Source organism: Ahaetulla prasina, chromosome 9 (genome assembly GCF_028640845.1).
Source record: "Ahaetulla prasina isolate Xishuangbanna chromosome 9, ASM2864084v1, whole genome shotgun sequence".
Classification (NCBI taxonomy): domain Eukaryota; kingdom Metazoa; phylum Chordata; class Lepidosauria; order Squamata; family Colubridae; genus Ahaetulla; species Ahaetulla prasina.
The window spans coordinates 8,339,938-8,363,820 of NC_080547.1; the positions used below are offsets into that span (position 1 = coordinate 8,339,938).

General features: G+C 41.7%; 1 protein-coding gene across 3 annotated transcripts; it reads left to right on the top strand.

The window, feature by feature from the left end:
• Positions 1–5,468: 5,468 nt before the first annotated feature.
• On the top strand, positions 5,469–18,565 carry LOC131204026 (small serum protein 4-like). Of its 3 annotated transcripts, XR_009156513.1 has the most exons (5): positions 13,087–13,160; positions 14,043–14,136; positions 15,795–15,918; positions 16,736–16,821; positions 18,375–18,565. XR_009156513.1 is itself a non-coding variant. In XM_058194826.1 (4 exons), exons 1-4 carry the CDS (start codon positions 5,530–5,532, stop codon positions 10,663–10,665), a joined length of 393 nt encoding a protein of 130 aa, XP_058050809.1. In that variant the 5' UTR covers positions 5,469–5,529; the 3' UTR covers positions 10,666–10,682. The 3 variants fall into 3 exon arrangements, 1 of the variants encoding a protein (XP_058050809.1); XM_058194826.1 differs by lacking the exons at positions 13,087–13,160; positions 14,043–14,136; positions 15,795–15,918; positions 16,736–16,821; positions 18,375–18,565 and adding exons at positions 5,469–5,532; positions 6,827–6,920; positions 7,296–7,425; positions 10,500–10,682; XR_009156514.1 differs by lacking the exons at positions 13,087–13,160; positions 14,043–14,136 and adding an exon at positions 5,471–5,532.
• The last annotated feature ends 5,318 nt before the right edge of the window (positions 18,566–23,883 follow it).

Below are 23,883 nucleotides of genomic sequence, written 5' to 3' on the forward strand. Positions count from 1 at the left end.
AAGTGGAACTAAGGCAATCTGATGTCACAAAGCATAGAGCAAGGAGCTGTGACATAAAGCAAAGCAAGAAGTCGTGACAAGTTTAGGAAGTGAACAGATAGCTCAAGGGCTTCCTACTGGCTAATCAATGGGGTTGTAAAATATGATTTAGAACTTAGGATCATAGGGTTGGGTGGGGGACCTTGGAGATCCTCTCATCCAGGGGTCTCCAACCTTGGCAACTTTAAGCCTGGAGGACTTCAACTCCCAGAATGCCCCAGCCAGCTTTGCTGGCTGGGGCTTTCTGGGAGTTGAAGTCCGCCAGGCTTAAAGTTGCCAAGGTTGGAGACCCCTGCTCTAGTCCAACCCCCTACTCAAGCAGGAGACCCTATCCCATTTCAGACAAATGGCTGTCCAGTCTCTTCTTAAAAGCCTCTAGGAATATCTACTTAAATAAGGTTGACTCAGCCTTCCATCCTTTATAAGGTAGGTAAAATGAGGACCCAGATTGTTGGGGGGGCAATAAGTTGACTTTGTAAAAATATACAAATAGAATGAGACTATTGCCTTATACACTGTAAGCCGCCCTGAGTCTTCGGAGAAGGGCGGGGTATAAATGTAAACAAAAAACAAAACAAAAACAGAGTGGTCAACGCCTGGAATGCACTACCAGACTCTGTGGTCTCATCCCAAAACCCCCAAAATTTTAACCTTAGACTGGCTACTGTTGACCTCACCCCATTCCTAAGAGGTCTGTTTTGAGGGTAGGAGCTGAAACAGTTTATGTCCAGGATGCGAGGGGTCTGTAAATGTATTTTCTACAATCGAGTTTGGGGCGGTTTACCTAGACTTTGTATTGATTGTTTGTCAACGTATTATTGAGGTTGGAGCTGAAGAAGTCATTGACAGGTAAGATGTTGTACCAGACAATTTTGTGTACTATGCTTAGATCAGACAGCAGATGGCACAATTGGGCACAGATTGTCCAAGCTCAAAATTTCAAGTCTGGTGGCATGAAAATAATTGCTACCAACCTGCCTTCCATTGAGGACCTGTATACTGCACGAATCAAGAAGAGGGCCGTGAAAATATTTGCAGATCACTCACATCCTGGACATAAACTGTTTCAACTCCTACCCTCAAAACGACGCTATAGAGCACTGCACACCAGAACAACTAGACACAAGAACAGTTTTTCCCCGAAGGCCATCACTCTGCTAAACAAATAATTCCCTCAACACTGTCAGACTATTTACTGAATCTGCACTACTATTAATCTTCTCATAGTTCCCATCACCAATCTCTTTCCACTTATGACTGTATGACTATAACTTGTTGCTGGCAATCCTTATGATTTATATTGATATATTGATCATCAATTGTGTTGTAAATGTTGTACCTTGATGAACGTATCTTTTCTTTTATGTACACTGAGAGCATATGCACCAAGACAAATTCCTTGTGTGTCCAATCACACTTGGCCAATAAAATTCTATTCTATTCTATTCTATTCTATTCTATTCTATTCTATTCTATTCTATTCTATTCTATTCTATAAGTGATTCTATTGTAAGTAGAGGAGTGGAGGACTCTTCTCGTGAAATATCTCTGGACCCGCTCAATTGCGTCAATATCTGATATACAGTGTGGATTCCAGGTGGATGAGCTGTATTCAGGAATTGGTCTGGCAAAAGTTTTGTATGCCCTAGTTAGCTATACAATGTTACCGGAGAAGAAGCTTCACAAGATTAGGTTAACAATTCTTAATGCCTTTTTGGCAATGCTGTTACAGTGAGCGCTGGGGCTTAGAACATTTGAGATAAGTACTCCTAGTCTTTACTTAATCTTTAATCTTTACGAAGGAAGGATTAAGGGAAATGGTTCAGCCTTTCTCAGTTGTGGACTGAGAGTGAGATGCAGAGAACATTCAAGGGGAGAAATCAGAAGGAAAAGTTTGAGGGGATGTTTTTGTGGTGCCTAGAGACATCATCTATATGAGCTAATATAACTTGCAGAAGCTACTGGTGGAAATTTGGAGGACTCCTATGTGGGTGCTTAGATATTCGGGGAGAATTTCAAAAGGCAATTATTGACCAACTTTCAAGATTGTTAAACCAGTGCTCAGATGTGACTCAGAGCTGAATAATGCCTTAATTTAGCAGGTGGTGTAAATGTGATGAATATGAAAATGCTAAGCGCCTCATTTAAAATTGTGGGTGGCTTTAAAAAAAAACACAACACCTCTAAATCAGCTTTCCCTAATCTCATGATTTTCAGATTTGTTAGAAGTTAGCTGCTGGAAAGGTTTGTCATGCGGTGAAGAATTGTCATTAGTCAAAGGCAAAGGAATGCTGGTAGGAATAGCCAGAGGACAAGCGGCGTGTCAATTTCGCTCTGGTACTTTCCGTGGTGCTGCAAAGCTTAAAAACACAATAATTTTGTCTTCTCCTCCTCCTGCTGCAGATGGATTTATACTGTCTCTTTTAAAGCTTCATATCTGCCCAGCAGTAAACAGGTCTATAATTCATAACAAGTGCAAATTAGTTAAACCCAGAGAATTTAAATCCACGGGAACAGAAACAACAGTTTAAAAATGTAAACGGGGCATGCAGAATTAAGTTTTTCACGTCTGTAAGCTCGAGAGCAATTGCAAACCAGAAGGTGAAACTTTATCGTTGTTATTTTTTCAACGCACGCTAGAAGAATTCAGTGTAGCGGGGAAGGTACTGGCCTAGAAACCAGGAGACTGGGAGTTCTAGTCCTACTTTAAGCACAAAAGCTGGCTGGGTGACTTTAGTACAATCACCCTTTCTCAGCCCAACCCACCTCCGCAGGGTTGTTGTTGGGACAATAGAAGGAAGGAGTATTAGGTATGTTTGCTGGGTTGAGTTACTTATAAAGCAATAAGTGAGATTTTTTAAAAATCTAAAATAAATTATATCAATCTTGTTAAGCTGAAGTGGTTGGATCTGGGCTAAACTTGAATGACCAGTAGATAGAATTTTTTCTATTGGCCAAGTGTGATTGGACACACAAGGAATTTGTCTTGGTGCATATGCTCTCAGTGTACATAAAAGAAAAGATACGTTCATCAAGGTACAACATTTACAACACAAATGATGGTCAATATATCAATATAAATCATAAGGATTGCCAGCAACAAAGTTGCAGTCATACAGTCATAAGTGGAAAGAGATTGGTGATGGGAATGATGAGAAGATTAATAGTAGTGCAGATTTAGTAAATAATTTGACAGTGTTGAGGGAATTATTTGTTTAGCAGAGTGATGGCCTTCGGGAAAAAACTGTTCTTGTGTCTAGTTGTTCTGGTGTGCAGTGCTCTATAGCATTGATCATCAATTATCTGACGCCCCCATCTATTCTATGCCTCCCAAGTCCCAGCTGATCAGGAGGAAATGGGGATTTTGCGGTAACCGTCCCCTGGAGTGGGTGGGAAAGGAGATTTTACAGTATCCTTCCCCTGGAGTGGGGTGGGAATGGAAATTTTACAGTATCCTTCCTCTGTCATACCCACCAAGCCATGCCATGCCCACCAAGCCACACACGCAAAACCAATAGTAAAAATTTTTGAAACCCAGCACTGCCTAACCCAAACCAGAGGTAATGGTGGGGACTGGCTGTGCATGAATTTTAATATTGTCAGGAGGGCTTATTTTTTGGGAGGGCTTATTTTTTTGGGGGGGGGGGGTATTTTAGTGCATCTGCTTAAAAAGCCTGATCAGGCTTATTATCTGGGGAGGTCTTATTTTTGGGGAAACACAGTACTGAATTTGACATTCTCTGTACCATGATAAGTGAATAAATCCATTATGGTTTCCTGAGCATTTTGTAGGACCGTTGATAAATGGATCGAATCCGTATCAAATGTTTTTTGAGATGAAATTGATCAGAACTATACCAAAGGTTTTTCAGCTTCTGAAACTACAGAGACCGTACTGTCCAATTATTTTATCCAATTTTTTTTCTGCAACACACCAGGAGTACCAAGTGTACCAGATGCAGCCGACACTGTAATTATTCTTCCAGGCTGTTCATCCCAGGGGGGAAATGTCCATTTTTCTGCCTGCATTAGATAATTTATTTTGGACCTTATACAATTTAATCATCTCTTGCTTCACTGGAGTAACACTTTTCATTACCAACACCCACACAGGTTTCTGACAGTGCAGGAGAAAATAATTTTCTCTGCCTCTTCTTAAAGCAAACCTCTGATTAGCGCTAATCAAATACTGAAAGTAAGACAAAGAACCCCAGATACCTAATTTGGAGGCTGGCTGTATAAGCACAACTCAAAATTCGTGCTTTTATTCAGTCTGTTCTAATTTCCACCTCTTCATCAGTGGTGGGTTTCAATTTTTTTTTACTACTGGTTCTGTGGGCATGGCATGGCTTGGTGGGTGTGGCTTGGTGGGCGTGGCAGGGGAAGGATACTGTAAAATCTCCATTCCCTCCCTATCAGCTGGGACTCGGGAGACAGAGAATAGATGGGGGCGGGGCCAGTCAGAATTTTTACTCCCGGTTCTCCGAACTACTCAAAATTTCTGCTACCAGTTCTCCAGAACTGGTCAGAACCTCCTGAAACCCACCTCTGCTCTCCATCCTAAATGCAGAATCTAGGAACTGAGCAGCAGAAGTACTGAGAAAGTTTAGCAGAGGTAGAAAAGAGATGGATGCAACTAATGATCTTTTAAACAGCATCATATTATGAAAGAGGAGATAAGAACCTTTAACAGAAAGATCTCCTACAGGAGATCCATTGGGAAAATAGGCAGCTCCCCTTCAGCAGAGCCAGAGAGCAAGTGGGCAGGATTAATGCAGGACAGAAACCCCCAAGATTGTAACCAGTGGTGGGATTCAGCCAGTTCGCACCACTTCGGGAGAACCGGTTGTTAACTTTCTGAGCAGTTTGGCAAACTGGTTGTTGGAAGAAAACATTAGGGCAGAGAACTGGTTGCTAAATTACTTGAATCCCACCACTGATTGTAACCCACGAGGAGCCTGCAGGGAAAGCCATATCAAGAGAGGACATCCCTGAGGCTCTCAAATGCCCCATTCTGGCTTGGGAGTCCCTGGGAAAGAGAGAGAGCAAAGCCTATTTCCGAGAAGACAGCCCATCACCTGGTAGTCTACAATCCTGAGTACTCAATATGGGTAGGGGGCCTCTTGGGGGAAGCTGGGCTGGAGGCTGCCCATGTGGCCATTTCAACTTCTCACATTCTGCTGGCCATCTTCAATCTCTCCATCATTTGGTCTTTTTCTAGGTAGGTGGATCTGAAGCTGATAAAATACTTCCCTTTATCACATCTGCAAAACAAACACAAAACTATTTGTAAAGCAAATGTTTACCCTCTGAAAGTGGATATTCTGCCAAAACTTTCACTCAGAATATTTTTTTTTAAAAATTGCACAAGGGGCGGTCTTGGTTTCTATTTAAATTGGAGGAGCAGATTCCTTGCTGGCCTCAGAGAGAAGAGCTGCTCCTTCTCCTTCCTCCCGACTAGGAATTTCCTGGGTCTCCCCCAAAGCCAAGATGGTAAGTAAAACATTTTGTTCTTCACTTGCAGGTGGAGCCCAATTTGCCTTGAACATGAGAAGAGAACGGCCGGATGAATGAGGGTACAAGCTTGTAACGGTGGGGACAATAATCAGAGGTTCATTCTGGAGGTTATTTAAATCAAATAAAAATAGATGTCATTCCTGTCGAAGACTACTTCAGCTTCAGTTGTAACAATACATGAGCACACAATAGATTTAAGCTTAATGTTAACCGCTCCAATCTTGATTGCAGAAAATATGACTTCAATAACAGAGTTGTTAATGCTTGGAACACACTACCTGACTCTGTGGTCTCTTCTCAAAATCCCCAAAGCTTTAACCAAAAACTGTCTACTATTGACCTCACCCCATTCCTAAGAGGTCCGTAAGGGGCGTGCATAAGAGCACAAATGTGCCTACTGTTCCTGTCCTATTGTTTCCTTTCATTATATCCAATTAATATAGTTATTACATACTCATACTTATATATATGCTTATATATTGTATAGTTATTACATGCTTATGCTTATATATGCTGTGTGACAAAAATAAATAAATAAAAATAAATAAAAAATAAAATAGAAATACAGGAAGAAATCAAACGCCATGAGACGTTTCTTTAGGATTCCAAAAGAGAGAGAGGACAAAAAGAAAAGTTTGCAAAACCAATTAGTGGCATTTTGGGATGAGTGGGATGAGTTTAAACTGCCCAGGTTGATGATGGTCTAATTTTGGGACAAGGGCTTAAAAGCAGAGTGTACTTTCTAGCTATTTGGAAGGATTAATGACAGATACACAAATACCGAAATGCCCTTTTTGACATCACAACTCAGGGGCACAGAGTCAAGATGGTCATTTCCCCACACAAAGCATCACAGGTGGGGAAGGGCCTGAAGAAGGACCAGACACTGATGTATCTGGTAGGGCATATTTCCCTTCACTGCGCGGGGTGAATCCCAACAATTTTGCCTGTGGAGGGGAGAAGATTGGAAAGACTTTCCATGGTGAGGACTAATAGAGAGACAAAAAAAGGGCCGAGATATTCAGGTATCCTGGATTGTGTGCAGCTGGCACAAAGAGGGGAAGGAGATGTTCCAGGTTGACCCTCTTGTGCAACAGAGACCGAACTGCACACTTGCACAAGATGGTAAATTGAACCCAGAGGGCTTTTCCTAAAGTTCATGGACAACATCGCATTATCAAACAGGACTTTTGTAAAACTTTGAACAGCCAGTTGCTCCAACAACTACTAAGTTCTCTGATGGCCTTTTCTTGTTTTTCTTTCTTTCCAGAAAGTTTTCTTCATTCTCATCTTCTTCTCTTTCACGCTGGCTACGTGTCAAGAAGAATGTATTGGGAGTTTTTTTCTTCCTGAGATTAAAGATGGTAACCTAACTCCTTATTCATCTGTACAAATTGCAAAGGTCTCATCATGCCAGGAGAAATGTGGATTAAATGTTGATCTAGGTTTCAGTCAAAAGTCTCCGAACTGGGCCAAGAAAGACCTTCCGTATTAATGCAGAAGTCTTTTGGTCATCAGGGGTCCTTTCAAAGCTCTAAAGTAAAGTAAAGTAAAGTAAAGTAAAGTAAAAAGTAAAGTAAAATAAAAAATAAAGTAAAATAAAAAATAAATAAATTAAAATAAATAATTTTTAATTAAAAATTAATTAATTTTTTAATTAAATAATTAAAACATAATAATAAATGCAGTTTGACAATTTGAATACAGCTGCAAGTTCAACTTGACTTTTCTTCCCTTAGATATACCGGTGTTGCACAGCACCTGTCCTGATCAATATGATGGGAAAGAGCATCTCCTTGGATCCACCTGGGACACGGATCATTGCTTCCGTTGTGTGTGCCATGGAGAAGGATCGCATTGTTGCAAAAGGTGGGAAAGATTCCGAGCAACCCTCAGATCTTTTAATTTGCTCAGGTGTTCTCCTAAGATTCATGGATACATATACCTGTATAAACTTGGTACCTAGATCTGCTTTATTAGAGATACCTGGAACAGGGTCCCCCAACCGTTTGGGCACCAGGGACCAGTTCCGTCAAGTGAGATTTTTCCGCGTTCCAGAGGGGATGTGGTTTCACATGCTACCTAGGAATAATTCCAGGGTCGTATGAAAAAGAAATACAGTATTTAATTATTCACATCATTACAGCAGCATGAATAGTTTACGCACAGAACTGAAAAATAACAATATACCATCCAAAGACAATGTAATTAGAAAAATCATGGAATGCGCGGAAATGGATAAGCTTACGAAGGAGATACAAGAAAAAGAATATTTTTTAGTCTGGGAGAGATGGTATAAATGGTTGGAGGAAAAGTGGGGGGGAAAGGACAAGGAAAAATTAAATAACGGTTAAATTAGGAGTAGAAATATCAGAACAAATAGGAAGAAACAAAAAATTGTGGAAAGGAAATTGGGTACATGTTTATGTCTAAGCATATATGTAAATAAAATAGAATAATATAATATATTATAGTGATATATATATAAGATATATTAGAAATATGTGTATAAAAGATACACTAAGATAAGAGAGAGAAAATGTGTAAGTATTGATTACCGACGCGAAACTGTTGAAAAGAAGAAAGTGTTAATATTTCTTTTTATTTTTTTTAAAAAAACTGTTTAATAAAAATTATTTTTTTTTTAAAAAAAGAGATACCTAGAACAGGATCCCCCAACCTTTTGGGCACCAGGGACCGGTTCGTGGGTTCACATGTTTCCTGCATCCCACGGATGGGGCATAACTTGTTTGTGAGGCCCAGTTTCGGCCATGCCACGGACCGTTGCTGGTCCACATACCAGGGTTTGGGATCCCCCGACCTAGAGCACTGCTCAAAGAAGAGGATGAGTGAGGCCAACTGAGCAGAAATATGAGGCTATATTAGGACAGACCTTGTAGTGATAGGAATGGGAAAGTGTCATTGTAGAGAGTCAACCAGCAGCCCCATAGGTCTCTCCTGGGTAAGGGGTTGGTATGGGACACCTTTCAGGGTTGCTGGGGGGAATATTCCATCTGTCAGTTAACATTGCGTGGTTTTCCTTGGAGTGCAACACTAGCTGGCCAGATCCTTCAGAGATGATGGAGACACCACTGAGCCTGATGGTCTGGGAAGATTTTGAGCAGGTTCCTCTTGAGGAACTGAACAACGTATCTGTGGCTGTGAGTTGACCACCAGGATTATGTAATTTAAATCAGGGGTCTCCAACCTTGGCCACTTTAAGACTTGCTGGAGAATTCTGGGGTTTGAAGTCCACAAGTCTTAAAGTGACCAGGGTTGGAGACCCCTGATTTAAAGTGCTGGTTGTGACCTTCATCTCTCTCTAAGGACATCTACTTCCTACCAGATCAGATAGGTGGACATGCTTCTAGCTCCTTCCCTTAAACATCTTGTAGGATTCCAGAAGGCTGTCTTTTTCATGGCCGCCTGTTCTACGCAACACCCTTCCACCGGATTTTTGCCAGGCCTCTTTAAGATTTCGGAAAAAGGGAGGGATAGGGTGAGATTGATGAGCGTGCTTTGTGATGGGTTGTTAGGGTTGATTATGGTGCCAGGATTTTACTGTTTGTGGTTTTAGTACACAGACTTACATTAATTGTGCTATGATGCTGCCTTAACTGTTGGCTGGTATTCATCCTTTTTCATTATTACATGGGTGGCTAGATCAATGGTTTCAATAAACATTTCATGATAGTCCCCGATAACTAATCTAGGTTAATAGGTGACCTACTCTTTTCTGGCTAGCTACAGTACTTTGTACTAATTACTTTGAAGTCCATTGAGAAGTTGAGCTAGATGTTTGCCTTTCTTAAATATTTACTTACTTACAGAATTGATAGGTTTCCTATCTTACCTCAAGGTAACTCTTGAGTAGCATTACATTCATTAACTTTTATGTGGAGACCCAGGATTGTTGGGTGCAGAAGGGAGTAGAGAAACTGAGGCTGGAAACAAGGAGGATTTCTCCTTGCTCCCCTTCCTTTTCCTGGCCAATCAGGACTGGGGAATGCCTGGCCTGTCATTTGTCCATCCTGCTGGCCACGGTTGCAGGTCTCCAAGAAGCTCCTTATCCATATCATTATCCAACATGGGACCATCCAAAATCAATTCCTACGTGTCCCAACCTTGAGATTTCTTTATGCCAATGAGGATGTCCAAGAACTGGGTGTTTAGAATCAAATCAGATCTTGGCTGAATCTACCTTTCTCCCAGGAAGACCCCATTCCTAAGAGGTCTGTAAGGGGCGTGCATAAGAGCATCTGCGTGCCTACCGTCCCTGTCCTAATATTCCCTTTTTACTTACTCTTTTTGTGTATCCAAATTATGTTTATACTTTTTTTTTTTTTACATTTATATCCCGCCCTTCTCCGAAGACTCAGGGCGGCTTACATTGTGTAAGGCAATAGTCTCATTCTATTTGTATAACAATATAACAACAGAGTTAGAAGGGACCTTGGAGGCCTTCTAGTCCAACCCCCTGCCCAGGCAGGAAACACTACACCATCTCAGTCAGATGGTTATCCAACATTTTCTTAAAAATTTCCAGTGTTGGAGCATTCACAACTTCTGCAGGCAAGTCGTTCCACTTATTAATTGTATATTTATATACAAAGTCAACTTATTGCCCCCCCAACAATCTGGGTCCTCATTTTACCTACCTTATAAAGGATGGAAGGCTGAGTCAACCTTGGGCCTGGTGGGACTTGAACCTGCAGTAATTGCAGTCAGCTGTGTTTAATAACAGGCTTCTTACAGCCTGAGCCACACCGCGGCCCCTTTACCTTTACCTTAATAAATAAATTAAATAAATAAAGACTCAATAGTTGTCTACAAGTTCTAAGGCGGCAGATGATCTCAGAGGTCCTTACCTATGAAGTCCAACTTTGACTGACCATACCCTCTTCTTCTTCTTCTTCATCCCCATCCCATTTTCCCCCTCAAAGACATGTTGGTGTCAACCATCGTCCGGGATGCATAACAGTGGTCAATCCAAAAACATGTGAATATGATTTCTATCTGGTTGAAGCCTCATCCATGGCACTGTTAAACTTGTTGGATTCTCTTCTCTTCACACGGATGAACTTGAATCAATATTTTCTGTTTGAATGAACCTGAATAAATCCCTCCTCTCAATATTTTTTCTCCTCTTTTTGTTTTATTAAATAACAACCATGGTAAAGACAGAAACATGGGAACATGAATTCTATAGGACTGATGACCGCCATTGATATCTCATCCCTTCACATAGAGCAGAGGTGGAGAGCTAGGGCCCTTATGTGGCTTGTGGACTTCATGTCCCAGAATTCCTCAGCCAGCCATGAAGGTCCATAGGTCATAAAAGGGTCACCTCTGGTGACATTGAGGCATCATAACAGACAGCTCACATGGAAATGAAGCCGATTTTACAGGTATATGTCTCAAATAAGCATCTTAATCTTCATCCTCTGGTGCAAAGCAGGATACCCGAGGAAGGAACTTCTGCCTCAGTCAGGAATTTGATGTGCCCTGACATATTCTGGCCTTCATTCCCACCATTCTAGCCTCTGTGAATTCACTTGCGTTGAAGATGCAACAGGGAATTTAGAAGATTAGACATTGGGATTAAATAATGTAGTAGTTGTGCAAAGCTAAGAGAAGGTCCCAGGTGTACACCATCTAATAGTTGTGCTAGGGACTTGCACTCAAACAGCTTAATAGCTGCCGGTTGGCCCACATGGAGTCCCCCCATTTCCCAGAGAACGACCAACATCTGCAAATAATTGAAGCACTTTTGTGCACCTTCCTGATGGGATAAACTTAATGAGGACTACAACCGTTCGTTTGTCCAAATCTGGATCTCGGTCTCTCCATTAAGATTGTCCTGGGACCTTTTAATCTTGCAAATTATAGATTATCCAAACTTTCTTTATGTCACTGGTGCAAATAAGTCTGACATTAAGGAGCTCTTTGTGATTTCAATATAAACATGGGTGTACAGCAACATAATTTCATTGGAAGCAAGTAAATGGCCCAGATTGGGGAGCTCAGTTCAGACTGGAACCAGAGCAGGAAAAATGGTTAGCATTCCCTCCACCAACTGTCAGACTCGGTCACCCTGGCAATGGTTCCTACAGTCTCCAATGGGTTTAGCTTCTCCTGACCTTCACATAAGCTTCATCTTACTGACAAAAACTATTACACAAACCAACAATTGGCCACGACGTCATCTTTCTTAATGTGGTTTGTTCTTCATCTGCAAGAAGGGTTGAAACAGACTTTGATCTGAGAAGAGAATGGCTGGAGGAATGAGGGGCCCCTTTCGGACAGTCAGACTTTCACAGCAAAATCACCCTACAGTCTTGTAACTCTGGGGGAAAATAACAAGAGGTTCATTCTGTACATCATTTGCATAAAATAAAGATAGAAATAACACAAAGAGATGACGATCGAAGGCCATCAGATAAAGTAACTTTAGAACTTCAGAAGAGACAAAGGACACAAAATGAATTAATTACAATTTGTGATAAGTGGGGTGAATGCAACATACAGACTTCCCTGGGGTACTATGTGGGCCAGGATTCCTGCATTTTGTTTTCTCTCTAGCTATTTAGTAGGATTAACAGTAGATACACAAATGCAAAAATGCGTTTTTTGGTTAGGGGGGACATATCATCTCAGGATTACAGAGTCAGGATTGTCCCTCCCACACACACGAAGCATCATGAGTGGGAGAAGGCATGAAAAAGTGTCAGATTCCACCAATGTGAAGGTAAGGCACATCTCTGCCCATCTGTGCTGGGCTCGATCCCAACAACATCAATGGAGAGAGAGATTCAAGTATTCTGGAGGAAGATGTTGATGCTGTTGAGTGATAGAGTTGAAATGCCCACTTGCACAAGATTGTAAACATAACCTAGAGGGCCTTTTCCAAAGTTCATGAACAACATCATATTATGAAAGAGGAGATAAGAACCTTTAACAGAAAGATCTCCTACAGGAGATCCATTGGGAAAATAGGCAGCTCCCCTTCAGCAGAGCCGGAGAGCAAGTGGGCAGGATTAATGCAGGACAGAAACCCCCAAGACTGTAACCCACGAGGAGTCTGCAGGGAAAGCCATATCAAGAGAGGACATTCCTGAGGCTCTCAAATGCCCCATTCTGGCTGGGGAGTCCCTGGGAAAGAGAGAGCAAAGCCCACTTCCGAGAGGACAGCCCATCACCTGGTGGTCTACAATCCTGAGTACTCAATATGGGTAGGGGGCCTCTTGGGGGAAGCTGGGCTGGAGGCTGCCCATGTGGCCGTTTCAACTTCTCACATTCAGTCTCTCCATCATTTGGTCTTTTTCTAGCCAGGTGAATCTGAAGCTGATGAAATACTTTCCCTTTATCACATCTGCAAAACAATCAAAAAACTATTTGTTTTTTGCAAATGTTTACCCTCTGAAAGTGGATATTCTGCCAAAACTTTCACTCAGAATATTTTTTTTAAAAAAATTGCACAAGGGGCGGTCTTGGTTTCTATTTAAATTGGACAATCAGTTTCCTTGCTGGTCTTAGAGAGAAGAGCTGCTCCTTCTCCTTCCTCCCGACTAGGAATTTCCTGGGTTCCCCCCAAAGCCAGGATGGTAAGTAAAACGGTTTGTTCTTCACTTGCAACCAGAGCCCAATTTGCCTTGGACATGAGAAGAGAAGGGCTGGAGGAATGGTGGGGGGGCTTTGGCCCAGATCCTCTCCAAGGTTGTAACTGTGGGGACAATAATCAGAGGTTCATTCTGGAGGTTATATGGATAAAATAAAGATAGAAATACAAAAAGAAATAAAACAGCGTGAGAATGTTTCTTTAGAACTCCAAAAGAGAGAGAGGGCAAAAAGAAAAGTTTGCAAAACCAATTAGTAGCATTTTGGGGTGAGTTTAAAATCCAGAGGTTGATGGTCTAATTTTGGGAGAAAGGCTTAAAAGCAGAATGTACTTTCTAGCTATTTAGAAGGATAAATACCTTCTAAATAGATATACAAATACCGAAATGCCCTTTTTGGTATGAGGGACATCACAACTCAGGGGCAAAGAGTCAAGATGGTCATTTCCCCCCACAAAGCATCACAGGTGGGGAAGGGCCTGAAGAAGGACCAGACACTAATGTATCTGGTAGGGCATATTTCCCTTCACTGCGCGGGGTGAATCCCAACAATTTTGCCTGTGGAGGGGTGAAGATTGGAAAGACTTTCCATGGTGAGGACTAATAGGGAGATAAAAAAAGGGCCGAGATATTCGGGTATCCTGGATTGTGTGCAGCTGACACAAAGAGGGGAAGGAGATGTTCCAGGTTGACCCTCTTGTGCAACAGGGACCGAACTGTACACTTGCACAAGAGGGTAAACCTAACCCAGAGGGCTTTTCCTAAAGTTCATGGACAACATCGCATTACCAAACTAGACTTTTGTAAAACTTTGAACAGTCAGTTGTTCCAATTCTCTAATGACCTTTTCTTGTTCTCCTTTCTTTCCAGAAAAGTTTCTTCATTCTCATCTTCTTCTCTTTCATGCTGGCTACGTGTCAAGGAAAATGTTATTTGAATCCTTTGCTACCTGAGTATAAAGATGGTAACCTACTTCCTTTTTCATCTGTACAAATTGCAAAGGTCTAATCATACCCAGATAAATGTGGATTAAATGTTGACCCAGGTTTCAGTCAAAGGTCTCCCAACTGGGCCAAGAAACACCTTCCGTATTAATGTATTTTCTGTATTAATGCAGAAGTCATTTGATCATCAGGGGTCCTTTCAACTCTCCTACATAAAATAAAATAAAATAATAAAATAAAATAAAATAAAATAAATAAAATAAAATAAAATAAATAAAATAAAATAAAATAAAATAAAATAAAATAAAATAAAATAAAATAAAATAAAATAAAATAAAATAATAAAATAAAATAAAATAAAATAAAATAAAATAAAATAAAATAAAATAAAATAAAATGGTATGCGGCAAATTCAGAGAATATATATACATGTAGTCCTCAACTTCCAGCCACAATTAAGACCAAAATTTCCATTGCTAAGTGAGACAGTTGTTAAGTGAATTTTGTCCCATTTTATGACCTTTCAAGCCACAGTTCTTAAGGGAATCCCTTAATGACACGGTTGTTAAGTGAATCCGGCTTCCCCATTGAGTCTGCTTGTTAGAAGGCTGAAAAAAAGTGACCACATGACCCCAGGACACTCCAACGGTCATAAATATGAATCAGTTGCTTCAAGGGATGCTTCAATGGTTGGAAGGGTGAAAAACAGTCATAAGTCATTTCATCCAGTGTCCTTGTAACTTAGAATTCTCACTCAACAAATCATTGGAAGTCATAGACTACCTGTATTTGCCCATTAGTAGTTCGGTACTGTATTTTATCTCTTAGTTAGTTTTCTGAAAGGAGCCTTCAACACTAGTAGAAGGTTCCTCAGTGCAGTTTGACAATTTCAGTGCAGTTGGAAGTTCAACTTGACTTTTTTCCAGGGGTGAAATGCTCCCGATTGGGACCGGATCGCCCGATCCGGTAGTGGTGGCGGCAGGCGGTTTGGAGAACCGGTAGCAAAAATCCCTGACCCCCACACCATGCCCAACTGAGCCGCACAATCATTAGAGTTTTTTTGGGTTTTTTTACTTTTAAAAGCATTGTTTGCCTTTTAAAGGCAAAAAAAAATGCTTTTAAAAGAAAAGAAAAGCCTCTGACGATCAGGCAACTCAGCTGGGATCGTCAGAAGAGCCTTTTAAAAGCATTTTTCTACAACCTCTTCGGCCGAAGAAGTAGAAAAAATGCTTTTAAAAGTCTCTGACGATCAGGCAACTCAGCTGGGATCGTCAGAGGAGCCTTCTAAAAGCTTTTTTTTTACAACCTCTTCGGTTGTAGAAAAAATGCTTTTAAAGGGTTCTGACGATCCCAGCTGAACCGCGCAATCATCAAAGGCTTTTTTTTTTACTTTTAAAAGCATTTTTTGCCTTTTAAAGGCAAAAAAAAATATGCTCTTAACAGACAACAAAAGCCTCTGACGATCAGGCAACTCAGCTGGGATCGTCAGAGAAGCCTTTTAAAAACATTTTTTTACAACCTCTTCGGCCAAAGAGGTTTTAGAAAAAATGCTTTTAAAAGTAAAAAAAAAAAAAAAAAGTTGGCCAAGCCCATCCAGGCACATTCCCACCCCACCAAGCCATGCCCACAGAACCGGTAGTAACAGATTTTACATTTCACCCTTGCTTTTCCCCTTTAGGCAAAACGGTGTGGCCCACCTCATGTGTCTATGATGGGAGGGAGCATCCCATTGGGTCCACCTGGGACGCAGATCTTGACTACCGTTGTGAGTGCATTATACAAGGATCCCAGTGTTGCGAAAAGTAGGTAAAGGTTCTGAGCAACCATCCGTTATTTTAATATCTCTCACGTGTTCTCCTAAATAAATAAATTATTGCAATGCTCTCTACATGGGGCTGCCCTTGAAGTGCACCCGGAGGCTGCAGCTAGTTCAGAATGCAGCTGCGCGGGTAATAGTGGGAGCCACTCGTTGCTCCCATGTAACACCACTCCTGCGCAGTCTGCACTGGCTTCCTGTGGTCTTTCGGGTGTGCTTTAAGATTTTGGTTACCACCTTTAAAGCGCTCCATGGCTTAGGGCCCGGGTACTTATGGGACCGCCTGATGTTACCTTATGCCTCCCACCGACCCGTACACTCACACAGAGAGGGTCTTCTCAGGGTACCGTCCGCCAAACAATGTCGGCTGGCGGCCCCCAGGGGCAAGGCCTTCTCTGTTGGAGCTCCTACTCTTTGGAACGAACTTCCCCCTGGTTTACGCCAAGTGCCTGATCTTCGGACTTTTCGCCATGAGCTGAAAACGCATTTATTTATTCAAGCGGGACTGGCTTAAAAGTTTTATTAAATTTTAATTGGGGTTATTTATGAATTTTAGGGTTTTAAATTGTTTTAAATTTTGGCCATTTATGTAATATGCTTGGTTTTAAGTTTCTGTTTTAATGTGTATATTGTGGGGTTTTTATTATTTGGCTGTACACCGCCCTGAGTCCTTCGGGAGAAGGGCGGTATAAAAATCTAATAAAATCAATCAATCAATCAATCAATCAATCAAGCCAGAAGCATTTTTTTTAAAGATAGCACATAATCATGGATACATATATATGGATAAACTTTGTACCTAGGTCTCCTGCAACACAGAAACCTATAGCGCTGCCTGTCAACCTTTAGAGCACCAGGGACTGGAGACAAATTTTCCATGAACCAGAGGGTGAGTAGCTTCACATGTTTCCTGCATCCCGCGGATGGGGCTTGGCTTGTTTCCGTGGCCCAGTTTCTAGCATGCCATGGACCGGTGCTGGTCCCTGGACCAAGGGTGGGGGACCCCTGACCTAGGGCGCTGCTCGAAGAAGAGGATGAGTGAGGCCAACTGAGCAGAAATAAGAGGCAATATTAGGACAGACCTTGTAGTGATAGGAATGGGAAGGTGTTATTGCCTTTTTGCCTTTATTGCATTTGTAGAGAGTCAACCAGCGGCCCTATAGGTCTCTCCCAGGTAAGGGGGAGGTGAGGTGGGGAGGTGAACACCCTTCCAGCTGAAACTTGCCAGGCCTCTTTAAGATTTCGGAAAAACAGGGATAGGGTGAGATTGATGAGTGATAGGAATGGGAAAGTGTAATTGTAGAGAGTCAACCAGCAGCCCTATTGGTCTTTCCTGTGTAAGTGGGGAGGTGAGATGGGGAGGTGAACACCTGTCCACTGGATGTTTTCTTTAAGATTTCAGAAAAACAGGGATAGGGTGAGATTGATGAGCACGCTTGGGATGGGTTTTTGGTGTTGATTATGGTCCACGTTTTTACAATTTGTGATTTTAATACACACACTTACATTAATTGTGCTATGATGCTGCCTTAACTGTTGGCTGGTATCCCTCCTTTTTCATTATTAGATGGGTGGCTAGATCAATGGTTTCAATAAATATTTCATGATAGTCCCCCATAGCTAACCTAGGTTAATAGGTGGCCTGCTCCTTTCTGGGTCATTATATTAACTTTGAGAAGTTGAGCTAGATGTTTGCCTTTCTTAAATATTTACTTACTTACTTATAAAATTTATAGGCTTCCCAACTTACCTCAAGGTAACTCTGAGTAGCATTACATTCATTATCTTTCCAATGCTGAGCAAGCAATATTATGTGGAGACCCAGGATTGTTGGGTGCAGAAGGGAGTAGAGAAACTGAGGCTGGAAACAAGGAGGATTTCTCCTTGCTCCCCTTCCTTTTCCTGGCCAATCAGGACTGGGGAATGCCTGGCCCGTCATTTGTCCATCCTGCTGCCCACGGTTGCAGGTCTCCAAGAAGCTCCTTATCCATATCAAATCCAACATGGGACCATCCAAAATCAATTCCTATGTGTCCCAACCTTGAGATTTCTTTATGCCAATGAGGATGTCCAAGAACTGGGTGTTTAGAATCAAATCAGATCTTGGCTGAATCTACCTTTCTCCCAGGAAGACTCAAAAGTTCTCTGGTGGGAGATGATCTTAGAGGTTCTTAACAATGAAGGTCAACTTTTTTTTTATTGAGAAAGTTTTAGAAAACAAACAAACATTTTTCCCCTTTTCCCTCCCCTCAAAACCTCCTTCCCCACTCCCTTCACCCCCTCCCCACTCCCCCGGCTTCCCGGGTCAATCACAAGGTATTATTACACATAAGCCAAACATAGACTAAACTTTTCCCTTAATGAAGGCCAACTTTGACTGACCATACCCTCTTCTTCTTCTTCCTCCTCCTCCTCCCCACTCTTTTTTTTTTCTCATGAAAGATATGATGAGGTCCCAGATCGTCCGAGATGCTTTGCAATGGCTAATGCAGAAACATGTGGATATGATTTCTGTAAGGTTGATGCCCCATTACAGCGTTGTTAAGCTTGCTGGATTCTCTCCTCTTCACATGGGTGAACTTGAATCAACCTCTCCTGTTTGAATGAACCTGAATAAATTCCTCCTCTCAATATTTTTTCTCCTCTTTTTGTTTTATTAAATAACAACCATGGTAAAGACAGAAACATGGAAACATGAATTCTATAGGACTGATGACCGCCATTGGTATCTCATCCCTTCACATGGAGCAGAGGTGGAGAGCTAGGGCCCTTATGTGGCTTGTGGACTTCATGTCCCAGAATTCCTCAGCCAGCCATGAAGGTCCATAGGTCATAAAAGGGTCACCTCTGATGACATTGTGGCATCATAACAGACAGCTCACATGGAAATGAAGCTGAATATACAGGTATATGTCTCAAATAAGCATCTTAATCTTCAATATTCTTTGAAGTCCATCCTCTGGTGCAAAGCAGGATACCCAAGGAAGGAACTTCTGCCTCAGTCAGGAATTTGATGTGCCCTGACATATTCTGGCCTTCACTCCCACCATTCTGGCCTCCATGAATTCACTTGCATTGAAGATGCAACGGGGAATTAAAAAGATTAGAAATTGGGATTAAATAACTGCAGTGGTACAAAGCTAAGAGAAAATGCCAGGTGTAGACCATCTAATAGTTGTGCTAGGGACTTGCACTCAAACAGCTTAATAGTTGCAGGTTGGCCCACATGGACTCCTCCCACTTCCCAGTGAATGACCAAAATCTGCAAATAATCGAAGCACTTTTATGCACCTTCCTGATGGGATAAACTTAATGAGGACTACAACTGTTTGTTTGTCCAAATCTGGATCTCGGTCTCTCCATTAAGATTGCCCTGTGACCTTTTAATCTTGCAAATTATAGATTATCCAAACTTTCTTTATGTCACTGGTTCAAATCTTCTGAAATCTTGGCTATTCCTGCCAGCTTGGTGTCATCTGCAAATTTGATGGGGAACTCATCAAATTTGTAGATGACACCAAGTTGGCAGGAATAGCCAACACTCCAGAAGATAGGCTCAAGTTACAGAAAGATCTTGACAGACTTGAACATTGGGCGCTATCTAACAAAATGAAATTCAACAGTGAAAAAAGTAAGGTTCTACATTTAGGCAAAAAAACCAAAATGCACAGGTACCGTATATGTGGTACCTTGCTCAATAGTAGTAACTGTGAGAGGGATCTTGGAGTCCTAGTGGATAACCATTTAGATATGAGCCAGAAGTGTGCAGCAGCTGCTAAAAAAGCCAACACAGTTCTGGGCTGCATAAACAGAGGGATAGAATCAAGATCACATGAAGTGTTAGTGCCACTTTATAATGCCTTGGTAAGGCCACACTTGGAATATTGCATCCAGTTTTGGTCGCCACGATGTAAAAAAGATGTTGAGACTCTAGAAAGAGTGCAGAGAAGAGCAACAAAGATGATTAGGGGACTGGAGGCTAAAACATATGAAGAACGGTTGCAGGAACTGGGTATGTCTAGTTTAATAAAAAGAAGGACTAGGGGAGACATGATAGCAGTGTTCCAATATCTCAGGGGTTGCCACAAAGAAGAGGGAGTCAAGCTATTCTCCAAAGCACCTGAGGGTAGAACAAGAAGCAATGGGTGGAAACTCATCAAGGAAAGAAGCAACTTAGAACTAAGGAGAAATTTCCTGACAGTAAGAACAATTAATCAGCGGAACAACTTGCCTGCAGAAGTTGTGAATGTTCCAACAATGGAAATTTTTAAGAAAATGTTGGATAACCATCTGACTGAGATGGTGTAGGGTTTCCTGCCTGGGCAGGGGGTTGGACTAGAAGGCCTCCAAGGTCCCTTCCAACTCTGTTGTTATATTATATTATATATTAAATAAGTATGACATTAAGGAGCTGTTTGTGATTCCAATATAAACATGGGTGTACGGCAACATAATTTCATTGGAAGCAAGTAAATGGCTCAGTTCAGACTGGAACCAGTGCAGGAAAAATGGTTAGCATTCCCTCCATCAGCTGTCAGACTCGGTCACCCTGGCAATGGTTCCTACAGTCTCCAATGGGTTTAGCTTCACATAAGGTTCATTTTACTGATAAAAACAATTACACAAACCAACAGTTGGCCACGACGTCATCTTTAATGTGGTTTGTTCTTCATCTGCAAGAAGAGTTTAAACAGACTTGAATTTGAGAAGAGAATGGCTGGAGGAATGGGGTGGGGGCTTTGGGTTGTAACAAGGTTGTAACTATGAGAAAAATAATAAAAGGTTTGTTCTATAGGTTATTAAGATAAAATAAAGATAGAAATAACTGAGATGACGATCGAATGCCATCAGATAAAGTTTCTTTAGAACTTCAGAAGAGACAAAGGACACAAAATGAATTAATAATTTGTGGTAAGTGGGGTGAATGCAACATACAGACTTCCCTGGGGTACTATGTGGGCCAGGATTCCTACATTTTGTTTTCTCTCTAGTTATTTAGTAGGATTAACAGTAGATACACAAATGCAAAAATGCGTTTTTTGGTTAGGGGGGACATATCATCTCAGGATTACAGAGTCAGGATTGTCCCTCCCACACACACGAAGCATCATGAGTGGGAGAAGGCATGAAAAAGTGTCAGATTCCACCAATGTGAAGGTAAGGCACATCTCTGCCCATCTGTGCTGGGCTCGGTCCCAACAACATCAATGGAGAGAGAGAGATTCAAGTATTCTGGAGGAAGATGTTGATGCTGTTGAGTGATAGAGTTTAAATGCCCACTTGCACAAGATTGTAAAGGCCCTAGAGGGCCTTTTCCAAAGTTCATGAACAACATCATATTATGAAAGAGGAGATAAGAACCTTTAACAGAAAGATCTCCTACAGGAGATCCATTGGGAAAATGTGCAGCTCCCCTTCAGCAGAGCCAGAGAGCAAGTGGGCAGGATTAATGCAGGACAGAAACCCCCAAGATTGTAACCCACAAGGAGCCTGCAGGGAAAGCCATATCAAGAGAGGACATTCCTGAGGCTCTCAAATGCCCCATTCTGGCTTGGGAGTCCCTGGGAAAGAGTGAGAGCAAAGCCCACTTCCGAGAGGACAGCCCATCACCTGGTGGTCTACAATCCTGAGTACTCAATATGGGTAGGGGGCCTCTTGGGGGAAGCTGGGCTGGAGGCTGCCCATGTGGCCGTTTCAACTTCTCACATTCTGCTGGCGATTTTCAGTCTCTCCATCATTTGGTCTTTTTCTAGCCAGGTGGATCTGAAGCTGATGAAATACTTTCCCTTTATCACATCTGCAAAACAAGCACAAAACTATTTGTAAAGCAAATGTTTACCCTCTGAAAGTGGATATTTTGCCAATTTTTTTTTCATTGCACAAGGGGTGGTCTTCGTTTTTAATTTAAAGTGGAGGAGCAGATTCCTTGCTGGGCTCAGAGAGAATTGCTGCTACTTCCCCTTCCTCCTGACCAGGAATTTCCTGGGTCTCCCCCAAAGCCAGGATGGTAAGTAAAATGGTTTGTTCTTCAGTTCCAAGCAGAGTCCAATTTGCCTTGGAGGTGAGAAGAGAAGGGCCGGAGAAATGAGGGGGGGAGCGCCCTATGGGACAGTCACCCTACAAGGTATGGGGGAAATAATCAGAGGTTCATTCTGTATGTTATTTACATAAAATAAAGATAGAAATACAGACAGAAGTCAAATGCCATCAGATGTTTCTTTAGAACTCCAAAAAAGAGATAGGAACCCCCCCCAAAAAAAAAAAATTTGCAAAACCAATTAGTAGCATTTTGGGGTAAGTGGGATGAGTTTAAAAATCCAGAGGTTGATGATGGTCTAATTTTGGGACAAGGGCTTAAAAGCAGGGTGTACTTTCTAGCTATTTAGAAGGATTAATGACAGATACACAAATACCGAAATGCCCTTTTTGGTATGAAGGACATCACAACTCAGGGGCACAGTGTCAAGATGGTCATTTCTTCCCACAAAGCATCACAGATGGAGAAGGGCCTGAAGAAGGACCAGACACTGATGTATCTGGTAGGGCATATTTCCCTTCACTGTGTGGGGTGAATCCCAACAATTTTGCCTCTGGACGGGAGAAGGAGAGAAAGACGTTCCATGGTGAGGACTACTAGGGAGACGGACAAACAAAAGGTTAGATAAACAAAGGCAGCCAAAAAAAGCCAATGAAATCCTAACTTGCATTAACAGAGGGATACAATCAAGATCAAATGAGGTACCAATACCACCCTGTAAAGCCTTAGTAAGGCCACACCTAGAATCCTGCATCCAGTTTTGGTCACCACACTATAAAAAAGATGTTGAGACTCTAAAAAAAGTGCAGAGAAGAGCAACCAGGAGGATTAGAGGACTGGAGGCTAAAACACTGAGAGCATATGCACCAAGACAAATTCCTTGTGTGTCCAATCACACTTGGCCAATAAAAAAAATTCTATTCTATTCTATTCTATTCTATTCTATTCTATTCTATTCTATTCTATTCTATTCTATTCTATTCTATTCTATTCTATTCTATTGAGGACTGGAGGCTAAAACATACAATGAATGGTTGCAGGAACTGGGCATGGCTAGTCTAGTGAAGAGAAGGACCAGGGGAGACAGGATAGCAGTGTTCCAATATTTGAGGATCTACCATAGAGAGGAGGGGGTCAAGCTATTTCCCAAAGCACCTGAAGGCCAGACAAGGAATAATGAATGGAAACTGATCAAGGAGAGATTCAACCTGGAAATAAGGAGAAATTTTCTGAGAACCATCAACCAATGGAACAGAAGTTGTCTTCACAAGTTCTGGGAGCTTCATCACTGGAAGCTTTTAAGAAGAGACTGGACTGCTGTCTTTCAGAAATGGTGTAGGTAGGGTCTCCTGCTTGGGTGGGGGGCATTGACTAGATGACCTACAAGATCCCTTCCAACTCTGTTAATCTGTTAACCTCTGTTAAAATGTTGAGCTACTCAGGTATCCTGGATTGTGTGAATGGCACAAAGAGAGGAGGGAGATGTTCCAAGTTGACCGTCTTGTGCAACAGAGACCGAACTGCACACTTGCACAAGATTGTAAACTTAACCTAGAGGGCTTGTTCCAAAGTTCATGAACTTCATTGTATTATTGGAGGGGAAATTAGAAAAAGCTTTGAACAGCCAGTTTTCGAAAGAATTAATAAAATCTCTCATGACATTCTTTTTCCTTCTTCTTTCCCTTTCTCAGAAAGTCTTCATCAGCCTGACCATCTCCCTCGTGCTGGCTACATGTCAAGAAGTGTGCTATTTCTTCTTGTTTACTTCTTCTTGTTTACATTTATATCCCGCCCTTCTCCGAAGACTCAGGGCGGCTTACAGTGTGTAAGGCAATAGTCTCATTCTATTTGTATATTTACAAAGTCAACTTATTGCCCCCCCAACAATCTGGGTCCTCATTTTACCTACCTTAT